The 21553-nt window shown below is 42.9% G+C and overlaps 1 protein-coding gene across 1 annotated transcript in view; it reads left to right on the forward strand.

Annotated features, from left to right (window-relative positions):
* FBN1 (fibrillin 1) overlaps positions 1 to 21553 on the forward strand; it is a 299714-nt gene that overhangs the window by 269953 nt on the left and 8208 nt on the right. Inside the window, exons 57-63 of the mRNA XM_010599670.2 lie at positions 8237 to 8362; positions 8936 to 9142; positions 10782 to 10907; positions 11180 to 11302; positions 14223 to 14339; positions 15276 to 15404; positions 16195 to 16314. Of these exons, the coding sequence (XP_010597972.2) occupies positions 8237 to 8362; positions 8936 to 9142; positions 10782 to 10907; positions 11180 to 11302; positions 14223 to 14339; positions 15276 to 15404; positions 16195 to 16314 (948 nt within the window). The remainder of the gene's footprint in view (positions 1 to 8236; positions 8363 to 8935; positions 9143 to 10781; positions 10908 to 11179; positions 11303 to 14222; positions 14340 to 15275; positions 15405 to 16194; positions 16315 to 21553) is intronic.

The following is a 21553-nucleotide window of genomic DNA, read 5'->3' on the forward strand; positions in this document are numbered from 1 at the left end:
CAAGAAAAAGAAATAAAAGAGTATCCAAATTCGTAATGAAGAATTAAAACTGTCCCTATTTGCAGATGATATGATATTATACATAGAAACCTCAAAAGACTCCACGAGGAAACTACTGGAACTAATAGAAAGATTCAGCAGACTAGCAGGGTACAAGGTAAACATAGAAAAATCAGTTGGATTCCTATACACCAATAAAGAGAACAATGAAAAGGAAATCAGGAAAACAATACCATTTATAATAGCCCCTGAAAAAGTAATATACTTAGGAATAAATCTAACCAGGGATGTAAAAGACCTATACAAAGAAAACAGCAGAACACTACTGAAAGAAACCAAAAGAGATCTACATAAATGGAAAAACATACCGTGCTCGTGGATAAGTAGCCTCAACCTCGTGAAAGTGACAATTCCACCTGAAGCAATTTATAAATACAATGCAATCCCAATCCAAATACCAACAACATTTTTTAAAGAGATGGAAAAACTAGTCATTAGCTTTATATGGAAAGGGAAGAAGCCCCGGAAAGTAAAGCGCTGCTGAAGAAGAATAAAGTGAGAGGACTCACACTACCCGACCTCAGAACCTACTATACAGCTACGGTAGTCACAACAGCCTAGTACTGGTACCACGACAGACACACTGACCAGTGGAACAGAACTGAGAACCCAGATGTCAATCCATCCACCCGCGGTCACCTGATCGTCCACAAGCGCCCAAAGTCCATCAAATGGGGAAAGACAGTCTTTGTAACAAATGGTGCTGGCGAAACTGGATGTCTATCTGCAGAAAACTGAAGCAGGACCCGCACCTCACAGCATCCACAAAAACTAACTCCAAATGGATCAAAGCCCTAAATATAAAGCCAAAAATTTTAAAGATCATACAAGAAAAGGAAGATCAACGCTAGAGGTCCTAATGCATGGCATTGACAGGATATAAACCATAACCAACAACACAAACTCCAGAAGATAAGCTAGATAACTGGGATCTTCTAAAAATTAAACACTAATACTCATCAAAAGACTTCCCCAAGAGTGAAAAGTGAACATACAGACTGGGAAAAAATTTTTGGCTATGACACATCCAACAAAGGTCTAATCTCTAAAATCTACAAGATAATCCAACACCTCTACAACAAAAAGACAAATAATCCAATTAAAAAATAGACAAAGGAAATGAACAGACACTTCACCAAAGAAGACATTCAAGCAGCTAACAGATACATGAGGAAATGCTCAAGATCACTACCCATTAGAGAAATGCAAATCAAAACCACAATGAAATACCATCTCACCCCACTTTTATTGGTACCAATCAAAAAAACAGAAAATCACAAATGTTGGAGAGGCTGCAGGGAGATTGGAACTCTTATGCACTGCTGGTGGGACTGCAAAATGGTAGAACCATTTTGGAAAACAATATGGCACTTCCTGAGAAAGCTAGAAATATGATCCAGCAGTGCCACGCCTAGAAAAATAAGGGCTGTCACTGGAGTAGACATACGCACACCCATGTTCATAGCACCATTGTTCACGATAGCAAAAAGATGGAAACAACCTAGATCCCATCAACAGATGAATGGATAAACAAACCGTGGTACCTACACACAATGTAGTACTGTGTAATGATAAAGAACCATGCTGAGAGGGCAAGGCCAAGACCCTTCTGGACATCTCTCTTACAACGAAGACACAAAAAAAGTGATACAATTATATTTATGACAAGGAGCCCTGATATCAAAGACAAAGTTAGAAAACAGACTTAGCGGCAGGGGAAGGGAGAGACAGTTCAGAAGCAGAGAGGAGTTGCCAGATCTGAATCTCCAGGAGACCCTCAGGCACCATTCCCAGGAGCGACTGCAGCGGGCTACTGGTAGCTTTCGGCCTCAGGGAGAAACAGCTAGCTGCACAGCCTACTCATACCTCCCGACCAGAGAAGAATGGTGCTCTCAGCAAAAGCTAAGTACTTCCTTATATTTTACCATGTCCCCAACCCCCAAGCCAGCTTCAGTGGCTTTTGATTTCCCTGGGCCTGAGATAGGTCCAGTTGAGCACTCTGAGCCATTCTTTTGGCCTTGTAGAAGGAATAAATTCACAATTAGGGGAAAAGATAATCTGCCAGTTCTACTAACCTGGGGAGCTCAGGACAGAATCGACTCCTGTCCAGGCATAAACAGTCCATGGACATTGAATACCTTTCCCCCCTGCATGGACCTGTGTGGGCCTGTTTCAGGAGAATAGGCCCTTTTTGGCAGACTGCATCTATTTGAGCTGTGTGGTGGAGAGGTGGGTGTTTGATGTTTGACATTGCTTTGCCTATTAAACAAGGTCCTCACCTACCCTCATCAGGGATCTAAGGACTGGTAGCTCCACTCAGGTCAATCAAACACTTGGAAACTGAACAATTCCCTGCTCAAAAATGACTAAGTTATAGAAGACATGAAGGATGGAATAAAGAAATTCATAGAATCCAATGAGAATGAAAATAGTTCCTATCGGAACCTTTGGGACATAGCTAAAACAGTGCTCAGCGGTCAATTTATATTAATAACTGTACACATCCAAAAAGAAGAAAGGGCAAAAATCAAAGAATTATCCCTACAACTTGAGCAAATAGAAAGAGAGCAATGAAAGAAACCCTCAGGCATCAGATGAAAGCAAATAATAAAAATTAGAGCAGAATTAAATGAAATAGCAGAAAAACAAGACCGAAAGATAGTTCTTTGAAAAAAATTAACAAAATTGATAAACCATTGGCTAAACTGACAAAAGAAAAACAGGAGAGAAATCAAATAACCCAAATAAGAAATGAGATAGGCGATATCACAACAGACCCAACTGAAATTAAAAGAATCATATCAGATTACTATGAAATATTGTACTCTAACAAATTTGAAAACCTAGAAGAAATGGATGAATTTCTAGAAACACACTACCTACCTAAACTAACACAAACAGAGGTAGAACAATTAAATGAACCCATAACAAAAGAATAGATTGAAAAGGTAATTAAAAAACTCCGAACAACAACAACAAAAAAAACCCTGGCCCAGATGGCTTCACCGCAGAGTTCTACCAAACTTTCAGAGAAGAGTTAACACCACTACTACTAAAGGTATTTCAGAGCATAGAAAAGGACAGAATACTCCCAAACTCATTCTATGAAGCCACCATACCCCTGATATCAAAACCAGGTAAAAGACACCACAAAAAAAGAAAATTACAGACCTATATCCTTCATGAACTTAGATGCAAAAATCCTCAACAAAATTCTAACCAATAGAATTCAACAGCATATCAAAAAAATAATTCGCCATGACCAAGTGGGATTCATACCAGTTATGCAGGAATGGTTCGACATTAGAAAAACAATTAATGTAATCCATCATGTAAATAAAACAAAAGACAATAACCACATGATTTTATCAATTGATGCAGAAAAGACATTTGACAAAGTCCAACACCCATTCATGATAAAAACTCTCAGCAAAATAGGAATAGAAGGAAAATTCCTTATCATAATAAAGGGGATTTATACAAAGCCAATAGCCAACATCATCCTAAATGGAGACAATCTGAAAGCATTCCCCTTGAGATTGGGAACCAGACAAGGGTGCCCTTTATCACCACTCTTATTCAACATTGTGCTGGAGGTCCTAGCCAGAGCAGTTAGGCAAGATAAGGAAATAAAGGGCATCCAGATTGGCAAGGAAGAAGTAAAAGATCTCTGTTTGCAGATGACATGATCTTATACACAGAAAATCCTAAGGAATACTCCAGAAAACTACTGAAACTAATAGAAGAGTTTGGCAGAGTTTCAGGTTACAAGATAAACATACAAAAATCAGTTAGATTTCTCTATACCAACAGAAAGAACATCGAAAAGGAAATCACCAACTTAATACCATTTACAGTAGCCCCTAAGAAGATAAAATACTTAGGAATAAATCTTACCAGAGAAGTAAGGGAGCTATACAAAGAAAACTACAAGACAGTACTGCGAGAAATCAAAAGAGACCTACATAAGTGGAAAAACATACCTTGTTCATGGATAGAAAAACTTAACATTGTAAAAATGTTTATTCTACCAAAAAGCTGTCTATAGATACAATGCAATTCCAATCCAAATTCCAATGACATTTTTCAGAGAGATGGAGAAACAAATCACCAACTTCATATGGAAGGGAAAGAGGCCCTGGATAAGTAAAGCATTACTGAAAAAGAAGAACCAAGTGGGAGGCCTCACTCTACCTGATTTTAGAAGCTATTATACCGCCGCATTAGTGAAAACAGCCTGGTACTGGTACAACAACAGATACATAGACCAGTGGAACAGAATTGAGAATAAATAAATCCATCCACATATGAGCAGCTGATATTTGAAAAAGGCCCCAAATCTGTTAAATGGGGAAAGATACTCTCTTTAACAAATGGTGCTGGCATAACTGGATATCCATGTGCAAAAAAATGAAACAAGACCCATATTTCAGACCATGCACAAAAACGAACTCAAAATGGATCACATACCTACATATAAAATCTAAAACGATAAAGATCATGGAAGAAAAAGTAGGGACAATGCTAGGAGCCCTCATACATGGCATAAACAGTATACAAAACATTACTAACAATGCACAAACACCAGAAGAGAAACTACATAACTGGGTGCTCCTAAAAATCAAACACCTATGCTCATCCAAAGACTTCACCAAAAGAGTAAAAAGACTACATACAGACTGGGAAAACGTTTTTAGCTATGACATTTCCGATCAGCATCTGACCTCTAAAATCTACATGATACTGCAAAAACTCAATTACAAAAAGACAAATAACCCAATTAAAAAATGGGCAAAGGATATGAATAGGCACTTCACTAAAGAAGACATTCAGGCAGTGAACAGATACATGAGGAAATGCTCATCATCATTAGCCATTAGAGAAATGGAAATCAAAACTACAATGAGATTCCATCTGACTCCAACAAGGCTGGCATGAATCCAAAAAAACAGAAAATAATAAATATTGGAGGTGTTAGGGAGAGACTGGAACACTTAATACCCTGCTGGTGGGAATGTAAAATGGTACAACCCCTTTGGAGATGGATTTGGTGCTTTCTTAAGGAGCTGGAAATAAAGCTACCATACAACCCAGCAATTCCACTCTTTGGAATATATCCTAGAGAAATAAGAGCCTTTACAAGAACAGATATATGCACACCCATGTTCATTGCAGCACTGTTTACAGTAGCAAAAAGACGGAAGCAACCAAGGTGCCCATCAACAGATGGATGGATAAATAAATTATGGTATGTTCACACAGTGGAATACTACGTATCATTAAAGAACAATAATGAATCCGTGAAACATTTCATAACATGGAGAAATCTGGAAGGCATTATGATGAGTGAAATTAGTCAATTGCAAAAAGAGAAAAATTGTATGAGACCACTATTATAAGAACTCAAGAAATAGTTTAAACAGAGAAGAAAATAGTCCTTGATGGTTACAAGAGTGGGGAGAGAGGGAGGTAGGGAGGGAGAGAGATATTCGCTAATTAGATAGGTGACAAGAACTATTTTAAGTGAAGGAAGAGACAACACCAATACAGGTCAGCATAACTGGACTAAACCAAAAGCAAAGAAATTTCTCGAATAAACTGAATGCTTCGAAAGCTAGTGTAGCAGGGCGGGGTTTGGGGACCATGGTTTCAGGGGACATCTAGGTCAATTCACATAATAAAATCTATTAAGAAAACATTCTGTATCCCACTTTGGAGAGTGGCATCTGGGGCTTTAAACGCTAGCACGTGGCCATCTAAGATGCCTCAATTGGTCTCAGCCCACCTGGAGCAAAGGAAAATAAAGAACACCAAAGACACAAGGTAATTATGAGCCCAAGAGACAGAAAGGGCCACATAAACCAGAGACTACATCAGCCTGAGACCAGAAGAACTAGATGGTGCCTGGCTACAACCAATGACTGCCCTGACAGGGAACAGAACAGAGAACCCCTGAGGGGGCAGGAGATCAGTGGGGTGCAGACCTCAAATTCTTGTAAAAAGACCAGACTTAATGGTCTGACTGAGACTGGAAGGACCCCATTCCCAAAGCCCAAGGATCCCATTCCTGAGACAGGAACCATTCCCAAAGCCAACTCTTCAGACAGGGATTGGACTGGGCTATGGGATAGAAAATGATAAAAAAAAAAAAAAAAATGATACTGGTGAGGAGTGAGCTTCTTGGATCAAGTAGACACATGAGACTATGTGGACAGCTCCTGTCTGCAGGGGAGATGAGAGGGCAGAGGGGGTCAGAGGTTGGCCAAATGGACACAAAAATGGAGAGTGGTAAGAACGAGTATGCTGTCTGATTAGGGGGAAAGCAACTAGGAGTATATAGCAAAGTGTATATAAATTTTATATGAGAGACTGACTTGATTTGTAAACATTCACTTAAAACACAATTGAAAAAAAGAGCAACCCTGAATCTGTGAAGCATCTCACAACATGGATGAATCTGGAGGGCATTATCCTGAGTGAAATAAGTCAGTCACAAAAGGACAAATATTGTATGAGACCGCTTGTGTAAAAACCCATGAAAAGGTTTGCACCTTGTAAAGAAACAATCTTTAATAGTTACGAGGGAGGGGAGGGGAGGGGATGGAAAAACACTGAATAGTCAATAGATAAGTGGGAACTTTGGTGAAGGGTAAGACAGTACACAATACTGCGAGCACGACTTGTATAAGGCAAGGTAATGGAAGCTCCATAGACACATCCAAAGTCCCTGAGGGACCGAATTGCTGGTCTTGGGGAACATCTAGCTCAATTGGCATGACACTGTTTATAAAAAAAACTGTTCTACATTCTACTGTGGTGAATAGCATCTGGGGTCTTAAGAGCCTGTAAGCGGCCATCTAAGATACTCCACTGGTCTCACCCCTTTGAGAGCAAGGGAAAATGAAGAAAACTAAAGACACAAGGGAAAGATTAGTCCAAAGGACTAATGGACCACAACTATAATGGTCTCCACCAGACTGAGTCCAGTACAACTAGATAGTGCCCAGCTACCACCACTGACTGCTCTGACAGGGATCTCAATAGAGGCAGACAGAGCTGAAGAAAAATACAGAACAAAATTCTAAAGCACAAAAAAAGACCGGACTTACTGGCCTGACAGACTGGAGAAACCCTGAGAGTATGGCCCTCGACACCCTTTCAGCTCAGTAATGAAGTCATTCCTGAGGTTCACACCTCATCCAAAGATTAGACAAGCCCATAAAACAAGACTGAAGGGGCACACCAGCCCAGGGACAAGGACTAGAAGGCAGGAAAGAACAGGAAAGGCGGCAATAGGGAACCCAAGGTTGAAAAGGGAGAGCATTGACATGTTGTGACATGTGTTAACCAATGTCGTAAAACAATATGTGCTAACTGTTTAATGAGAAGCTAGTTTGTTCTGTAAACCTTTGTCTAAAGTACAATTAAAAAAGAAAACTCCTGAGTCCCCAGCTAGTTTCTTTTTTTTTTTTTTAAACCCAGGAGACTGAATTATGGTTTACTTATTCTTAATAATATTGTTGAAACATTACGATAAGATAATCTAGATTGAACCTGATTGAACCTGAAGATCAATGTAGACAAACTCTACCAGGTTGACACTGAGTGTCTAACACATTATTCTGATAAAGTAGGGTAGTAGTTTCTTTCATAAATTGAGCTTTAATTTTTTTGTTTTCTTCACTTGAAATAATATTCCTTTGGGAATCCTCTTCATTTTCTAGTATGAAAGTATTTAAGTTTTATTAAGTGAAAATGTATATAAAATGCTGCCGTATATGTAGAAAAAGCTATCAATTGTGTTTTTAAGAAGGGGGAGTTCCACACACACACACACACAGGCACGTTTTTGTGTTTATATGCAGAATGCATCTCTGGAAAGATACATTAGAAAGTGGTAGCAACATTGGTCACCTCCAGGGAAGGGAGTCTGACAGCTGGAGAGAGGGGAGGGAGGGAGGGGGGACTTTTGCTGAATACCCTTTTGAGTTTTGAACCATGTGAATAGATTGCCTATTTACAAACTAAATTTTAAAAACGAAAGGAAAGAGAAAGGGGGAAAGGAGGGAAGGGAGGGAGGAAAGGAAGAAAAGTAGGAAGTGGGGGGGAGAAAAGAAGCTGTCTTTCTACAGAGTAGCCCAATGATTGGTTTTGGTCCTTTAACTCAACTAAACAGATGAGAATGAATGCCAGACAAAGCCTGGGATCTGTGAGAATGGGCGCTGTCTCAACACGCGGGGAAGCTACACCTGTGAGTGCAACGATGGGTTCACAGCCAGCCCCGCTCAAGATGAGTGCCTCGGTGAGTACCACTGTCCCCTCAGCCTCTGTGCAGACACATGAAACCCAGATCTCTGTTTGAAATCAGAGAAAATGTCAAGATTTGAGGAAGGGCTAAAGGTGTTGGTATTTTGGAGATTACTCAGCGACTCGGTGACTGTCCCTTGGGCTTAGCACTACCCTGCATCTAAATGCCTCCTCTGCTAATTGTGTCATTGAATCACTTGTCTGGAATTTCTTTCTTGACTGCCTTTTGAAGCCCTTGGTGACCAAGATCCATGTCTATATTTTCTCTGCCCCTCTCTCTCCATGACATTAGTATTCCCCCATATTCCTGGGAGCAGATAGGGTTATAACCGTGTCTAGGCCCATGCCTTTCTGCCTGCTTACTGATTTTCTTGTCTTAATCGTTTCCCTTAGATGCCGTCCTTTCTCTCTCACTGCTGCTTCCAGCTTTCCGTTCTCGCTTCTTCTTACCCAGGGTAAAGTGGTACCTCCTTTTTGGTTTTTATATCTGACCAAATTCTTAATATCCTGTTGTGCTTCTAAAATTCCCTACCCTAAACTCCTCTTCACAATCTAACGTCCTTTCTAGACAACCGGGAAGGGTACTGCTTCACAGAGGTGCTACAAAACATGTGTCAGATCGGCTCCAGCAACAGAAATCCCGTCACCAAGTCTGAATGCTGCTGTGACGGAGGGAGAGGCTGGGGTTCACAGTGCGAGATCTGCCCTTTCCAGGGCACTGTGGCTTTCAAGAAGCTCTGTCCCCATGGCCGTGGATTTATGACCAGTGGAGCAGGTATGTCGTTACGTTCTGAAAATACTTGTCAGGGAATCTGTTTTATGAAAACCAGATGAGAATATGGAATCTGCAGTATAGACCTAGGCTTGGTTGTATAGTTGAGGTCAGCAAAATTGTTCGTTGTGGTGTTTCAGACGTTCAAAGCCATGTTGCCAAAATGTCCGTGGTTGACCTGACTAATGGTGTGTGCTTGGGTCTCTGCATTACAAAGAGTCCTCAACTTTCCAAGTGAAAGTTTAAGTCAGCTGTTGATCACTTAGGACATAATTTTTTAGATAAGCATCAAAATAAATGATCATTAAATTCCCTAACTAGTCCACAGGCATGTATTTTAACTCATAAAACTGGCTAAAATATACTGCATAAAAGAAGTATAAACAATGCTGATATCCTGGCGATAGAACACAATTGCATCTGAGAAAGTTCAGGATGTTTTAACTAGAGAAGGGTGAGGAGGTTGTTGGGAACATCTGAGGCAGCTGTGAAGAAAACCCCCAGGTCTATCACTAGTACTCAGCATTAACTACAATTGTTTTTAGTTCCTAAGAGGACTGAGAAAAGGAGAAAGACTTTTTGAGCTCCTTGGGAGGGAATTGGAGTGAGCAAGAAGAAGGGGATTAATGCGTTAATTAAGAAGGATTTATGTTCTTGTTATAAAGATGTGGCTGAAGGTGGAATAACTGAACTGGGTGTGGTGAAAGACAGAACTGGGTAAGATGGAATGACCAAAAGCAATTTATGATTCTTCGAAGAATGTGAAGATGGGGAAAGGGAACACATCTCTTGAAACCAGTGCAGGGGTGCTGAATTGAGTTCTTGAAAAGATCAGGTACACCCAGCTGTTGGCATGAATTGGCAATCAAGGGCTAAAAACTCAGTTGGGAAGTACTTGTATTGGCACCGCACCAAGCAGTATGAAGACAGATGGCTCGAGACACAGGACAATGGCTTTAATGCTAGACAATGCACATTGACCTGCACATTGACCAGGTCTTTCTATGGTGGAGCCACGAATAGGGGTCTCTCATTCTCATCAGGCTGCAAAAACCCAGCCCAGTGAGCCACTCCAGAGTCCTCATGTATCTCTCATTCAGGGAGGAAAGTTGATGCCATTTCCCCCAATATTATACAATTTGATGTTTTTCAGGATTAACTTCAAATGCAACAAGAAGAACGTAGAAATTTTCCCTTCTTATTTTGAAAATGCATGTCAGAAAAAATGAGGTTTCCTTTTGAAAAGGTCCGCTGCTGTGACTAGTTTATGAGATGTTGCAGGAGGCAAGCTTGAGGGCACAGGATGAAACCAGGAGCCAAGTATGTCTAGATGGGGTGGTTCTGTGGACCCAGGGAGGAGACGCAACATAAACTTAGAAGACCAGTTATTTCTAAAGCTTTCCTTTACTGACCTTTGAGTGATTAGTTTATCACTATTGACTAATACAGTTATCCATTTGCTTTTCAACATAGTTAACCATTATATATAAAATTTGTGCTTTTACTCTTTTGGCTTAATGTCTTTGGCTCATAATAATACAGTGACACTTTTTATTAGTATTGACATTGAAGTGACCTCTACAGATTAATATTGTCCCTTTTGTAATCCCTCCTGTTTTAATTTCTATTTGTTGAATCACAGATATTGACGAATGCAAAGTTATCCATGATGTTTGCCGAAACGGGGAATGTGTCAACGACAGAGGATCGTATCATTGCATTTGTAAAACTGGCTACACGCCAGATATAACTGGAACTGCCTGCGTAGGTAAGTGCTCTTTTTCTGCTGGCTTACTCCAGAGTGGAAATTTTATATTATCGCAAAAAAATAAAATCTCCAAACTGAAAATCTAAACAGCCTGTGTAATTCCATAGGAAAATATAAGGCAATGATCAAAGGCTAAGCCTTAAAAGGGAAGTAAAACAGAATTTACTTTTTCTTTCCCCTAAACTTAAATTCTTTGTTAGACCCTGGGAATACTGAGCAAATATTTAGATATCTTTTTAGGTGGGCAGTCACATGTGTCTCTTTGATCATAGATCTGAACGAGTGCAACCAGGCTCCCAAGCCCTGCAATTTTATCTGCAAAAACACGGAAGGAAGTTACCAGTGTTCATGCCCGAAAGGCTACATCCTGCAGGAGGATGGAAGGAGCTGCAAAGGTAAAGTAGACTTGGCATTCAGTCACCATCCACCTGGGCACATCATTGCATTCCTTGTGTCTCTGAGGAATCCACAGGTAAGTTGAAAGACCTGCTCTGCAGCCAAGAGGTGCTTCCTTGGGCTTAGCATCTCACTTAAGCCTCCACATGGCCCACCTCCTGTGCTGGCTGGAGGGAGGCTGAGGCCAGGGAGATTGCTGAGGACCAGTGGCAGCAGCCATCCTCAGTGCCTGCCCCACCGGGGCTATGTGAAGGGATCTCAGATCCTCAGGACCAGCTCCCCAGGGCTTGGGTAGGGTGGACCCATAACTGATTACCTCCTCACTGCCTCCCTCATTTTGTCTTCTGCTTTCTATTTATTGCATTTATGCAGTCAGTCTATTCACTAACCATACAGCCCAGGTCTTCTGTCAAGTCCTGCCTCAGGATAATCAGTGGCATGATTCCCAAAGAACATTGTGCCTAATTAAACATCGAGTCTGAGTTTTATTCTGCAAAATAGGGCCATCCCAGCCCTCTGGGAGCTTACCTGAGATATAAACATGACAAAGAGTTAAGAAAGAGCAAAACTCTCTGCAGAAATTCCCCCTTGACCAGAAGTTTAGTTATCCTTTGCAAAGTTCCTTTGGAATAAATTTATTCTCATAAACGTTCCCTCCTGTTGACATTTTCCTCAGCCACCAGAGCTTCTATTGAGCGAGTAGGACATGTGAGCCACTTCTTAAAGATGATTTGGAAAATGAGATATTTAGAGAAGGAAAGGTAGACCAGATTGCAGAATAAGAGCAAGAGTGTTTTGCCATGAAATTTTGAAGGAGAAAAAAGCAAGTACGGGAGGGTGACGGGCGGGGTGGGGCGGGTATGGAGGGCAGTAAGAAGTCAGGCCCTCCCCCTCTTTCCTGTGTCTGCTGGAAGAAAGAGGGCTAAGAGGCACGGAGCGCAGGCTGACCAATGGACCCTTGCCCCAGGCTTTCCTGCCCAGCACTAACCCTGGAATTGGGAAGAGGAAGTTAAGATACCTCCTCAAAAGGTCTGACCATCGTAAATGACATGTTGTATTAGCTTCGTTCTTCTTAAACACAGAACTTCTGCACCCGCGGATCATGGTGTGTCCTGGGCAGTGTGAACCTCCAACTGAGAGCCATGAATTGATTTATGTGAACAAAGACCCAAATTTGGGAGGGGGCTGCCTCTCAAAGTGTGTATTGTCGGTAACAAACAAAACAAAATGACAACATTTTTTGAACCTGTGGGGACACAGAATCTTCAGAAGTTTCTAGGAACTAAGATGAAAAATGGAAATGAAGTATATAGTAGTCAGTATGTTCTTACACAGGGTATAAGAAGCATCAATAACTCTATATGGTTTTAGGAACATCAAAAGTAACTATATGATTTTTACAGACCCACATACAACATAGGCCCCTTTCTCCTGTTTTTCTCCTGAGTTCTAAATTCCTCCACATATGTGGCGTAAATGACTAAATATAAAAACGGGTGGTACAGACACATGTAATGTTGGCACTGAACGGAAAGGGGCTGGAGGGGAGGCTGTGGGAAGTGTGAGACCGGCACCTAGCCCCATGGGAGCTGGGTAGGACCCAGATAAGAGGAGGGGAGAAGAGACCTGAGAGGTGAAAGCAGCAAGTGTTGATGTTCCTATGTAATTATGAAATAGCGTTGTTCCTGAAAAGTCGCTGAGCCGTCTCCCTCACCTGTGCGTAGGTGAGCTTCGGCAAACACATGATGATGCCCTGTGGGTCACGGAGGGGAAGCTGCCCTGCTGGCAGGAGGCCCAAAGTGGTCAGTCTGTAGAAACAGCACCCCTTGCCCCTTCTCCCCTGCCAGGGCAGGTCTGGGGGCTCCGAGAAAGCTGAGCAGAGGGTTCGCGTCCCCCATCTGTGGAAAGGGCACAGGGCTGGCTCCGTTTTCAGAGAAGTTGGCACTGGGAGAAAAATGGGGATGTTCTCTCAGTTTAGGTCCACACCAGGTGTTACTGTAGCCGGGCAGCTTGGCACTGTGGAGTTAACACAGTCACTTAGCAAAAGGAGGACTGATCTGCAGCTCCCAGCCCGGCTGGGAGGGGCGGTGAGTGGCGAGCAGCTGAGTTTGTGAGGAGATGAGATCACAATAAAGAAAGAAAGGGGCCTGGATAAACAGTACACAGCTTGGGGGAAAGGAGAGCTGATTTTTTAGCTAAAAGCTAACCTAGTATCTCCTGATATTTTTAAATAATGTTGGGGTCGGAATGAGCCTAGACCCTGAGGCAGTGAGGAAAGAGGCCAGTTCACAGCAGAGGGCTTGTCGGATGGATGCAGGGACTTTTTTAAAGTGCTGTTAGCTTATCAGAATAAGTTTTTCTTTCCTTGTTTCCTCCTTGATTGCTCAATTTTGTTTAATCCAAAGGAAAAACCCTGACCAAAGAAGCCAAATTTTTTTTTTTTTTTTTTTTTTTTTACAACCTTAGTGGGACAGATTAAAAACAGCAAGCAGAAAAGACCTAAGTGAACCAATTAATTTCCAGCCTCAATATATCTTTTTATATTTCAGCTTAAATGGATCTTCTCAGGGCTCTGGAAAAATTTCAGAATCCCTAAGCTTTCACTTCATTTTGTAATTTTTTTTTTTAATTTTATAATTTATTTAAAATTCCTTTGTAATATCTGCATTCCTCTAACTAAAAGGAACTAGGTTTTCCTCAGATTCCCCCAAAAGCTACGTTTTTCACCCTAAATGGAAACCAGGTTATACCTTTCCAAACCCTTATCTCCTGGGTTCCTCCTAGCCATTGGCTGCAGCACTGTTCTGGCCAGGGTCATATGAGACTTAGAAATCAAACCTCAGAACTGCTTCCTAGGACAGCTTCTCTGTATTTGTGGTGTCAGCTCAAATCAACTGCCCACATTGCATTTTCTTACAGATCTTGACGAATGTGCAACGAAGCAACACAACTGCCAGTTCCTCTGTGTGAATACCATTGGCGGCTTCACGTGTAAATGTCCTCCTGGCTTCACCCAACACCATACCGCCTGCATCGGTAAGTAGGAGAGGGAAAACCCCCTGTGGAATGTGGCTACTCCTGTAAGAGATTCGGTTTTCTATTTCCCTCCGATGCTGGAATAAAAGACAAATGGACAAAAAATATGAGTGCATGTCTACGTGTGAGCACGTATGTGTGTGTGTGTCTGCACCCGGGTGTGCACACCATGCTGTCATGATATGCTAATGTGATATTGGCCTTATTTGGCCTTTTCTAAGTGAGTTATGGAAACCCTGGTGGCGTAGTACTTAAGTGCCACAGCTGCGAACCATAAGGGTTGGCAGTTCAAATCCACCAGGCGCTCCTTGGAAAGTCTATGGGGCAGTTCTACTCTGTCCCGTGGGGTCGCTATCAGTTGGAATAGACTCGACAGCACTGGGTTTGGTTTTCTTTTTGTAAGTGAGTTATTGTATTAGTTTCAGGGCTGCTGTTACAAAGGACCACAGTTTGGGTGGCATATAAGACAGAAATGTATTGCCTTAACAGTTCTGGAGGCTGGGAGTCTGAAATCAGGGTATCAGCCATGTTGATTCCTTCCGAGGCCTCAGAGGGGATCTGTTCCATGCCCCTCTCCTTGCTTCTGATGACGGCCAGCATCCCTGGGTGTTCCCTGACTTGCGGCACTGCCTCTGCCTCCATGGTCACACGGCCATCTCCCCTCTGTGTGTCTCTTCTCCTCTGTATAAGGACACCACTCATGTTGGATCAGGACTCCCCCTATTCCTGTATGGCCTCGTGTTAACTGGTAACATCTTTGGAGACCCTATTTCCAAAGAAGGTCTCATTCACAGGTACCAGAGGTTAGGACTTGAACGCATCTTTTGGGGAACACAATTCAATCCATAACAATCATCTTTCTTTCTTTTTTTTCAGCAATACAAAAAGAGCTTTGGGATATTTTAACCTCTTCTTTCCCCCCGATGCTTCTCATAGATAACAATGAATGCACCTCTGACATCAACCTGTGTGGCGCCAAGGGTATTTGCCAGAACACCCCGGGAAGCTTCACCTGTGAATGCCAGCGGGGATTCTCACTTGATCAGAGTGGCGCCAGCTGCGAAGGTGGGTCCCAGAGGGAGGAATGGTGCCCAACGGCTACCAAAGCCCCCGCCACCATCCTCCATGAGATACCAGAACTGAGCACAGGGGAGATGAGCACTGAAGATGGGAATATTTTGCCTGGATTGCACAGATCCCAAGTCTTAGAGATGCATTTTTGGACTCCCGCTTGATGACGTCTGTCATGCAGGCCTTTCCTAAGTGCATCAAGACCTTTTCTGCTCAGTTGTTAATTTAATCTGATAGAGAATAACCCAGTCAAGAAAAATAAAAAATGCCCAAATTTGATTGAGCAATTTTCTGATCTTTGGATCCAGAGGCCCAAAAGGATTTTCCCAATGAGTATTAAGCATAGGAGTAGTAACTCTTCCGATAATATGTAATTAGAAGTTTAAATTCTTTTCTTTTTAGGGTTTTATTTTCATATTGACACCTTTTGGTCTTTAATGCTCATGCAAATAAGCAAACACAAATTGTTTACAGAGTTACCCCTTAGAGTGCTCTTGGGCTTTGCATTAAGTTCATTATCATTTTTATTTGTAGACTTTATCAGGGTCATCTTAATGTTTTTCACATTTGATTTGCCAAACATCACAGAGTAGCTATCCTTGAACTTGTGGGTGGTAGAATAATTTACTAGGGCCCAGATTTCTTATTAAGATGACCTTTCCCCTTAGCCTGCATATAAATGTTACTTCAGAGAGCTCCCCTAGGCAGCTGCTCTGAGACCTCACTCAAGATTCGGAAGACAAAATGTCGCCATGGCTCATAGGTGACCGGCCTTCTTTTTCAGATGTGGATGAGTGTGAAGGAAACCACCGTTGCCAGCACGGCTGCCAGAACATCATTGGGGGGTACAGATGCAGCTGCCCACAGGGCTACCTTCAGCACTACCAGTGGAACCAGTGTGTCGGCAAGTCCTTTCTCCTCCTTACCAAGATGGACCACTCTAAGCTTCTATGAGTCAAGTTACTGTTTCTTTCTGAAAACCTGAAATTTGTTACTGAAGCAACAAATGCTCGTTTAAAATTGCTCTAACCTGGCCAAAAAAAGCCAAAGGGAAATAGCCTTCCCACAATAGCAAACTAAGAAAAAACCCCTGATTAAGAGTACTTTGAGAGCATCTGAAATGAAATGCCTCTAGTAGCCCTTGGTTGCAGTGTCCCCCTGCTCTTCTGCTACATTCCTAGCCATTGGCCCACGTGAGGGCCGACAAAATCCTACTTGTGACTGAAATTTATCCACCAGCCCAAGGCTATTTTAAGTGACTTTTGGCCTGAAGAAGCAGAAGTGAATCGGTTCAGGTCTACACATCTTTGGGGCAGAGGGCAAGAGGCAGACATGGCCAGTTCTGTCAGGATTGCTAAATTCTTTTGATAGTAAGGGAGACCCACATACTCTTTCATTGAATGAAAATTATGTCATCTTTGATTCAGCGATGTTATGGGAAAATAATTCTTAACCCAGATCACAGAAACAAAACATCGTGAGTTTGGAGGGAACCCAGAGTCAGTCTAGCTCAAGCCCCGCCTTTTACTGATGAGGACCCTGAAGCCCAGGGAGGGAGGGTAGTCTGCATGTATCCAGTTATTTGGTGACTTGCTTGGAACTGGAACCCAAGCCTCTGAGCTTGCTGATGTGGGGCTGCTTTTCAGCTGTCACGTCCATTTGGTTTTTTCATTCAGCAAGCACTTACAGAGTGCTGCTTATGAGCTTGGCAGTTGGGTGACCTATACACACTGCCACACTCTTGGGTATGGAGACCTCGTTAGCAAAAAAAATGCAAAGAATTATAGCTTTCTGGGTGGATACTCCACATGGAAAGGTTTTACTTTACTGCAGGTGAAGACGCATTGATGTGTTTTCATTTATCAAAATTATATCTCTTTCATCTTCTTTGTTCCTGTACAAGATACGGTTTTGCTGAGGTGAATAGGGTTGGCTAGAGTTTAGACTGCACAATTTGCTGACTAAGCTATTTGGTTTCAATAAAAATGACTTTGTTCACTATCAGATCAGGGAGGTCTTTGACTTCAATCACCAGTTTCTGACACTGTTTGCAGAACTTCCAGAGTGAGCTTTATTGATTCAATACCTAGTATGTGAGCTTGTTCAGCCTCACTATGTAGGCCCCTTCAATGAAATTAGAGCTATTGGTGAGGTACCCCTCCTGTGTCTTACCCTTCTCTTCATACCCTCAGGCATGGGGTCAGTAGAGATGGCAAAGCCAGGCCCTAGTCTCCTGGGCGATACTACTTTGGTCCCATGAAGATCATCCCCTGACTGTGGTTCTAGAAGAATAAGTTGATCAAGAAGTAGGAAGAGGTTTGGGCATTCTCAATGCCCAAAAGAGACTGGTTCAACTGGCCTCACAATTCTCAAGAATTATGATTACCCAGAATGAGCATTTCCTTGGCCCAGGATGGCTTCTCCAGAGCCATGCGGAGCAGAGCAGATCTCTTGGGCCAGCCCTACCTGGATCCTCACTCCTAGGCAGCTAGACGCTCACTCTTCCAAGCTGGATGGGTTTAGGTCAAGGCACCCCTGATTTCATTGCTTTCTAGAAAATATCAGTCATCCAGCTTGTAGTTGGAGTCAACCCATTTTGACCTAGGAAATTTAGTAAAGAAAGGCCATTCTACATTTTGTAATTCTCCTAGTGGCACTCCATTAATGCCACACTGTGAAGCCTACTTCTAGGCCTTTATATTTTAGATGACAGTGGGTAGTTTTCAATCTGCTTTCAGTGAATGGTTTTAGAGACTCTAGTACTGTTTTGAAGACAAATTGATGCATTTGAATTATGGTGTTGGCGAAGAATATTGACTATACCATGGACTGCCGGCAGACCTCTCACCAAGTTCCAACTAAAAGAATAAAACAAATATTTGGAGCGTAGAAAAATTCCTTGTGGGGCCATTGGTTCCAGGGTGCACAGGCTGAAAAAGGTCAGGAACGGTACAAAACATGTTAATCGAATTGTTGGGTTTAGATGTTGATAAAATGGGTGAGTGCACAGACGTACTTTTTCCAAGCTGTAAAGACCCTGAATATTTGCCCATTTCTTATCTGTTAATCTGTGCTCCACTCCACCCCACCTCCTCAATACAGGAAAATAAGTTTAATTTAAACTCCATTAGACTCTCCGGGAGGGAAAAAAATTAAGAAGAATGTGAATAGATATTTAGAGGAATGCAGATGCTCAAAGTTAAAAGGAACCTTAAAGATTATTTAGTCTGACCTCTTTCCTAATGTTTAAATCCCTCTCCAGCCTCCCTCGTCATCCCAATTTGACTTGATATCTGCTTGAAGGGAGTTGACCTTCTCCCCAAGATAACCCAATCTATGTATAAAAAACACCCGAACCATTTTCCGTCAGATTGGTCCCGACTCATGGTGACCCCGTGTGTTACAAGGTAAAACTGCTCAGCGGGGCTTTCTTGGCTATACTCTTTACAGAGGCAAATTGCCAGGCCTTTCTTCCATGGCAGTGCTGGTAAGGTTCAAACTGCCAACCTTCAGGTTAGTAGTTGACCCCAAACTTTGTCCCACTCAGGGACTCTCTCAAAAACCAAACCGGTTGCCGTGGAGTCAGTTCTGACTCATGGTGTTCCGTGTGTTCCAGGGTAGAACTGTGCTCTGTAGGGTTTTCAATGGCTATGATTTTCTGGAAGTAGGTGCCAGCTCTTCCAAGGCACCTCTGGGTGGATTCGAACCACCAAACTTTCTGTCAGTGGCTGAGAGCACTTAACCATTTGTGCCACCCACAGGCTTCAGTCTATATATAGATATAATATATGTATGCCAGAAAAACCAAACCCACTGCTGCCTAGTCAACGTTACAGGATAGAGCATTGCTGCCCCATCTGGTTTTCAAGGAGCGGCTAGTGGATTTGAACTGCCGACCTTTTGGTCACCAGACATAGCTTTTAAACACTGTGCCACCGGGGCTCCAGTATATGTATAAAAAAAATTTTTTTTTTTTCATAGACAGCTGTAATTCTTAGAAATGTCTTTTTCATAAAGAATTTAACTTTTTGTCCCTCCAACTTCTAACCATTGTTGTTTCTGACCCCTTGAAATTAAACAGAAGAAATCTAAGCTCCATATTGACAAGCCTCCTTCCCCTTTCACCCAGACCTTAGCAGTTTTATCAGTCAGGGACCCAGCAGGAAACAGATGGCACACCAAAATCAGGTAATTAAAGAGAGTGTAACGAAGAGGCTGCTTTAAAAGGTAGGACGGGGATCGGGGAAACCAGCAGGACTGGGGAGACCAGTGGGATTGGAGAGACCAGGAGAGGAGAGCGCAACAGTCCCAGGACTGGCAACAACTGGGAGCCCACCAGTAGGCCTGGAAGGGTAGGAAGAGTTTCTGGGTGGGGAGAGCCCTCACAGGGCTGTGGTCTTTGGCAGAGGGACATAGCCAACTGCTGGTGATCGGGCTGAGAAGGAGCTGGAGGGATGACCACCCTGACCTCACTCTTTTGCCCACTCATCTCTTGCTGATGTCCCCCATTGGCCAAGCCCATCTGAAATCAGAGGAGAAGGAAGTGGAGCTTGTCATTGCCCCATACAGATCAGCCTCCTAGGGCCCAGAGCTTGTGGAAAAGGGCGAAGGGTGGAGGGTAGACGTGGAGGGGCCGGGAGAAGACATCCAGCACAGGGGTAGTCTCCACCAGAGTGAAAATCCTCGGGTCTTCATCCATTCTTTGTTTGACATAGAGCATGGTGTCCGTGGTCTCCATTGGTCTCTATCACATTCCTCATCCCTAACGTAAAATAAGGGGGAAAGAACACAGATAATGGCGAAGTTAATTACTTCTATTTTAGGAACCCTGGAGCCTAAGTGCCCTTGGGTGGGTACTTAAAATTTCTCAGATGTAACGGCTCCTCAGCCAGACAAATTAAACTCACAGAGCCATAGCTGGGTGCTGAGCCATAGCAGGCAGCTGAATTGATGTCTGTCTTACTGCACACCTAGCTCCTTCTTCTCCCTATAACTGTGTGCGGTGAGAGAGGGAGGAAGGATGGATGAAGGGCAGGACGGTCCTATGAATAAATAATATATATACAAGCAAGCACCCTGCCCCCCCACCTTTACACACCTGTTTTCTAAGTTTTTTAAATAGCTTTTTTTCCTTTATAAATGACTCTTTTAACAAAGAAGGGAAAACTAATTAAAGGAGAAAGGAAGTTTAAATGTGGGTAAGTCTCCTGAGAGACATTATGGCATAAAGGGAAGCGGATGGCGTCTGCAGTCACACAAGCCTGCGTGTCCATCTCTGCCCTGTGGCTGCTGGCTGTGAGCTCTTAGATCAGCTTTCTGACCCCCCGTCTCTTCATCTACAAACCGGAATTATAATACCTCCCTCCTAAGATTGGTAGGAAGTTAAGTAATAAATGTGGAGCTGTCATGTAGTAAGTACCTAATAACATTAATATCCTTTCCCTCCCTCCCTTCTATTGGAAGTAGGCATTCCCTGTGGATGAGAGGCCCAGTCTACTGTATTCAAACTAACATCTGCCTGAATCCTGGCTGGAACAAGTGAAAAAGGTCTCAGCAGCAAGCATCTGACCTGCCCTACAGGGAAAGGCAGCTCCACAAAAATATACCGGAGATTTCCCAAAAAACAAACCAGAAATAATCAGAAACTGAGGGTCTTCTCGCTTTGAGTCCATTTTTTAAAGTTAGATCTCTTTTTCCTGCTGTTACCATCAGACTTGTCAAGCCCCAGCAGGTAGCCAGTTTGGCAGCATCTGCCTCTCGTAGGTTTTGCTCCAGTGATTGCTGGTGAAGTCTGCCCCGAGTCTTCCAGCCACACTCAGCTTTAGACACAGCCCAGACACTCTGGGCAGGAGGCTGGTTTGGATAAGGGCGGGGAGGGGGGGTGGCGGGGGGCGAGGTGCAGAGTTGTTCAGAGATGGGAGCAGACATACCAGAAGGTACTATTCATCCTCCAGAACAAGCACCTGGGGGCTTTTGCAGATTGTTGAAGAGGAAGTCCAAATAGGGCAGACGCTTCCTGCAGGGTACCTGCCCTTGCCAGAACGGCACATCCTGAGAAAGGATGGCTGGGAGTGCAGCCTCCAGCAATGAGCTAGCTGTCTGCTCTTGAGACCTTTGTCACATTGCTGGGTGCTTGTGACACA

Source organism: Loxodonta africana, chromosome 10, assembly GCF_030014295.1.
Source record: "Loxodonta africana isolate mLoxAfr1 chromosome 10, mLoxAfr1.hap2, whole genome shotgun sequence".
Taxonomy (NCBI): domain Eukaryota; kingdom Metazoa; phylum Chordata; class Mammalia; order Proboscidea; family Elephantidae; genus Loxodonta; species Loxodonta africana.